This window comes from Chelmon rostratus, chromosome 15 (genome assembly GCF_017976325.1).
Source record: "Chelmon rostratus isolate fCheRos1 chromosome 15, fCheRos1.pri, whole genome shotgun sequence".
Taxonomy (NCBI): Eukaryota; Metazoa; Chordata; class Actinopteri; order Chaetodontiformes; family Chaetodontidae; genus Chelmon; species Chelmon rostratus.
This window is the reverse complement of record NC_055672.1, coordinates 13,810,432-13,815,701: the sequence shown is the minus strand read 5'-3', so window position 1 is coordinate 13,815,701 and position 5,270 is coordinate 13,810,432. Positions and strand designations below refer to the sequence as shown.

At 44.0% G+C, this 5,270-nt stretch overlaps 1 protein-coding gene across 1 annotated transcript; it reads left to right on the top strand.

The window, feature by feature from the left end:
* Positions 1 to 1,362: 1,362 nt before the first annotated feature.
* Positions 1,363 to 3,698, top strand: six6a (SIX homeobox 6a). The gene is made up of 2 exons (XM_041953930.1): positions 1,363 to 1,934; positions 3,128 to 3,698. The coding sequence occupies exons 1-2, from the start codon at positions 1,363 to 1,365 to the stop codon at positions 3,291 to 3,293; spliced, it is 738 nt and encodes a 245-aa protein (XP_041809864.1). The 3' UTR covers positions 3,294 to 3,698.
* Positions 3,699 to 5,270: the final 1,572 nt, after the last annotated feature.

The following is a 5,270-nucleotide window of genomic DNA, read 5'->3' as shown; positions in this document are numbered from 1 at the left end:
TACTGAAGGCGAAATAAAGGCAGATAGCTATAAGCTACTGTACTGGCTCCACTCTGCACAGCTGCCATTATGACAGCAATCAATTAGCCTTTGTTTTCGAAAAGAGCATTTATTCATGCCCCACATGAAAAGAGCATGCATCATCATAACTTAGGCTCTGATATAATTCATTATGTTTAATAAATTATCACTTTTGTGAGGTTGAAAAATGCGGGAAGCCTCGACTAACTCTGTTCAAGGTTGCGAGACTGAGTTGGCTGCAAATTCGTAGTCCTGTTGAAATAAAGGCCACATTGACCCTTTTTTGAATTATTTCTACAATTCACGGACGGAATATAAGATTATAAGGTCAGGGGTGTGTGTGAATGTTAAACAAAACGAACTATCGTTTTATTTTAAAAATGGAAGAATACGTTCACATTTTAGGCCTATAGAAACATGCGCTTTTATTATATATTAATATTATAGGCCTGGTCAGACAGCAGTAGTTTAAGAAGCCTCTCATCGCTGAGGTCACTATAAAAAACACTATTTAGTAGGCCACACTTTACATGGTATAATTCTCAACTGAGTAAATATCATGTCGTCTAAAATGTGCTAATATTATGTTGTGATTTCTCCCTCAGGGCAGGACAGGGTAGGGTGTCATTTGGCTGTGTAAAGCCCGTTTCAAGAGCTCTAAAGGGGGACTGAGCTGAGCGTGTTTGCCTGCTTTGCCACTTCACTATATAGGCTGAAGAGTCTTTCTTCAACGCCGCCCGCCGCACAAAGGCACGGGGTGTTTGGAAAGCACGGCGGGGCAGCTAAACGTTTGAAGACGCCGAGCAAAAAGGTCAAAATGTTTATATTATTTCTGAAAAGGGAGGCGCTGAGCTCTCCTTTCCGCCTGATTGGCCGAACTTGACAGTGATTGACGTGCATCCATGGCAACCGGGCAGCCAATCTGCCAAGTCCAATAGGAAATCATCGGAGGGGGCTTGACTGTCTTTTTCTCCCCCCCCCCCCTTAAAAAATACATCTCGGCTCCGGCTTTAATTCTTTCGTACTTTCAATCCAAGCCTACCTTGAAAAATACATCGTGGGTCCGGCTTTGATTCGCTCGCACCTTCAGCCCTTTGCCTGCCAAGTTTGCCGAGCCCGAGGATGCGGTAGCCGGCCCCCACGCAGCATCGTTCCTCCTCCGCGGCGTTTGGTGTTTGCGTTTTTTCGCGGCTGGTCAGACGATTGGTTCGGTAACTTTCGGATTGCCTTGTTTTTTGGGTGTCTTGGACTGCCTTGGCGCACGGAAATCAGAAGCGGAGGACTCGAGAGAGAGAGAGAGAGGAGAAAGGAGGGGGAGAGGGAAGCACAGGAGAAGCCTCCATGTTTCAGTTGCCCATCTTGAATTTCAGCCCCCAGCAGGTCGCCGGGGTCTGCGAGACTCTGGAGGAGAGCGGGGACGTCGAGCGCCTCGGCCGCTTCCTCTGGTCGCTGCCCGTCGCGCCAGCGGCCTGTGAGGTCCTCAACAAAAACGAGTCGGTGCTGAGGGCCCGGGCCGTCGTCGCCTTCCATACCGGCAATTTCCGCGAACTTTACCACATCCTGGAGAACCACAAGTTCACCAAAGAGTCGCACACGAAGCTGCAGGCGCTGTGGCTCGAAGCGCACTACCAGGAGGCTGAGAAGCTGCGGGGACGCCCGCTGGGGCCGGTGGACAAATACAGGGTGCGGAAGAAGTTCCCCCTACCCAGAACCATTTGGGACGGAGAGCAGAAAACCCACTGCTTCAAGGAGAGAACCCGGCATTTGTTAAGAGAATGGTATTTGCAGGATCCCTACCCGAATCCCAGTAAAAAGAGGGAGCTTGCACAGGCTACAGGACTTACACCCACACAAGTAGGAAACTGGTTCAAAAATCGCAGACAAAGAGACAGAGCGGCGGCTGCAAAGAACAGGTGAGCTGCATGCATCTTCTGGATGGTTTCTGATCATAATAGCTGCAACAGTAACCTGTATTTAGACAGAGTGGAAAGCATAAACTCCCTGCATGCAGGCTCGATGTATACATCATGGTATTTAATAATCATTCAGTTTAATATAGCACAACAGGCTAAGCCACGTTGACATAATTTCTCTGGTTATGAGATTCAGAATCACCATTATCCTAAACTCAGGGGGATTTTAGCTTATTTCTTATTTAATAAATGCTGCTCACTGTGTCTATAATGATATTATATTTCAAGAGGGTTGAAATGCAGAAAATGCCCCGAAATACAATGGCTTCCCGTCATTTAGAATTATTGTGAGAGCAAAACTCTGGATAAATGATTTTAGTGAGTAAGATTAGCACAATACAGGAGGGCAACATGTAGGCTAAAGTGAGGAGGAAGGTACATTTACATGTTATTTTATGCCTATTTGATTGTTTGTGCACCCCAGTGGGCCAATGCATCTAGAATGATAATAATCTGATATTTTAAATGTGATGTAGTAGATAATATGCTGTAATTTCCAATTACAACTGTAGCCAATCCGTCGAGAGGCCTGTTATTACAGTGTAGGTCGAGGTCACACTGCTGTATTGATCATGTTTAAGCAGATAAAACAGCCCATAATTTTCCAGTAGGTATTTAAAGTAAGTGCTATTTGCTATACAGTAATTAGTGCGCTCTTTCTGAAATTATCCCATTGGTATAGCCTATTATATTGCAAATAAACGGTCTTGCTGTGGTACTTGTAAGATCAAATCTACAATAACAGTGGAATTTGTTTTTCGTCGGGATATTTTCAACCGTGCACGCCACCAAAAATGCCACTTTTACCGAATTTACGTTCACATTGTGTGTTTTATTGAGGTGAAGGTGGGAAAAGTGGAGCTAATGGGTGCCATTTGTTTTACGCGTATTTGTTGCAGGATTCATTCAGACACACGCACAAAAAAGCAAAGCAAAGCAAAAAAACGCAGCAGAAAATTACAAAATAAAACGACCCTCAGTTCAAGAACATCGTTGCCAGAATCATTATTTTCTCCTTAATTTTTTCCAGTTGTTTTGAGAAATTAAAAAAGATTAGATTGAAAAGAGTAATTTCCTGCACAGTGGACGGGTTTTATGTCATGCTGTGCCGTCTCTCCGTGTCTTCTGCCCAGGCTCCAGCAGCAGGTCCTGTCCGGCGGCTCGGTTCGCTCCCTGGGGGACGAGGACGGCACCGTGGACCGCCTGGGGAACTCGTCCAGTCCGGAGGCCAGTCTGTCCAGCAAAGCAGCCGCCTCGGCCATCTCCATCACCTCCAGCGACAGTGAATGTGACATCTGACGGGCGGATCGAGGGTGTTGATGAATTAAAAGGGGGATGCGACTGAAAGACAATCTAATAAAAACAAGTCATAGTGCCTGCGTTGAGTTATAAAACACACACACACACAAACTGATATTTGACGGGTGCCAAAACATGAGGGGATCTGCGATCTGCGGCGGACTGCCCGTCCTTATCCTTTTAGGCCTACTTTTTTTTTAATTTGTTTGTTTGCGTTTTACCCACGTGTGGATAACTGAACTTAATACGGACGAAACATATTTGACGGACTAATAAACCAACGCCCCGAGATGAAAAGTAAAAAAGAAGAAACATTAAAAAAAGGGATGAAGGCATCCGAGCGCCTAACCTGCTGTTCTCTGTGGGTATTTCATGTTGAAAAAGAACTGTGATATTTTTACTTTACTTTCAAAGTTTTATAAATAATGTTTATTTGCCTATTTAAAACTATCTGCTCTGTCTCTTCGAATTTCATATTCATTTGCTTGGTGTTTTTAATACTTACCTTGTACACAGGTGAACCTGTTGAGCATGCGCGCTTTAGTGAAAATGTGTTTCAGTAAAAAGAAAAAAAAGTAAAGATAACTTAATAAAATAATTGTTGATCAAGAGAGTATAAAGTTTAGTCTTTTTTTCTCTCTCTCTGCTGAAGATCTGAGTAACAGATGTTAAAAAAATATTTATCAACCTGTACGAAATCTTGCTTTCAACGAGGAGAAAAGTTTTGGTGGTCGCGGCGCCTCGCTGCTGCATCCCCTCACACGTTTTTTAGAGCGAGGCCTAATTGGCCAACATGCTTTGCGTCCTGTAATGCAGGGTGACAGCGAGAGGTCACAGAGAGGCCGACTCACTAACCCGGATGATCTGCGAGAGAGATCGTGGAGATCAAAACAGCAGATTGTGGAAATAGGCTTTATCCTGCCCGTGGAGGAGGACGGGCAGTATAGAAACGCGCTTCTTAAATCTTGCAAGTGTCCATTTTCCCAAGACAGGCAGGCTTTAATTCAGTGAGCAGGCTGTGCCGTTCACGGTGCAAATATATTCCTTAAATTAACATTAAAAAAAGGCTGCAGCCCCACTTGTGACACATTTTATTATGGCTGAATTAATATCAGGTTTTGTGTTACATAAATGCAATCTGAAAAGCACGAATTATATCTGCTGGGACAAAATAGCCTATTTGTTTAACTGATTTCTGTTGTCCAATTTTCAAAAATCAGCACAATGTTTTTCCTCTATAGGCATAAAGCTGCGCTAATTTATTTCTCTAGTAGATTTTTAAATAATGTTGTTTTGGGGCTTTTATTTGCTGTAATGTGCTTGCAGCATCTTCCCCAAATTTAAATCTAGAATTACAGTATTTCCCCTCCAGATTCAAAATAGTCTGAGAAAAATATATTTACCTGCACAGGGCAGCTGTTACCAAACGTTTCTACTGGACTTTAAGTGGACATTAAATGAAAACAAGCTGCCCACGGTGAAGACGTGACGCGGTGAGAAACGGGATAAGAGCAAAGTGAGCAAAGCGGCTTAAACCAGAAGTTAAAGTTGAGCTTTTCCGACTGATGGGACAGACACCTGGTTTCGTCCAATTTGCAATTAATTAGGCTACAGTAACTTCTGCGACACACAAAAGCCTTTCAGCTTGAAGCTAAATCAGCATGGAGAGAGAGATAGAGAGGAAACAAGTGAAGGGAAATAAATGGGGCTGTGTCGGGGGGGGGGGGTGTTCTTTTTTTTTTATTATTTTTGCTCCTCTTTCAAACCACGGGGACAAAATGGCTGAATATTTCCGTTTCTATTGAAAGTAAGGACGACCGGGGGACTAGATGAAAAAGTCTTTCTTGCAGTCAATAAGGTTGTCAAACTGGTCAGCGGTAATCAGTGCTAATGATGGGTCTGGGGTCCCTGCTCGGACAAAAGGGGCCCTGCCGCTGTTTTGTAAAGGGAAGCGACCGCGGGTCCCTCTCCAAAGAA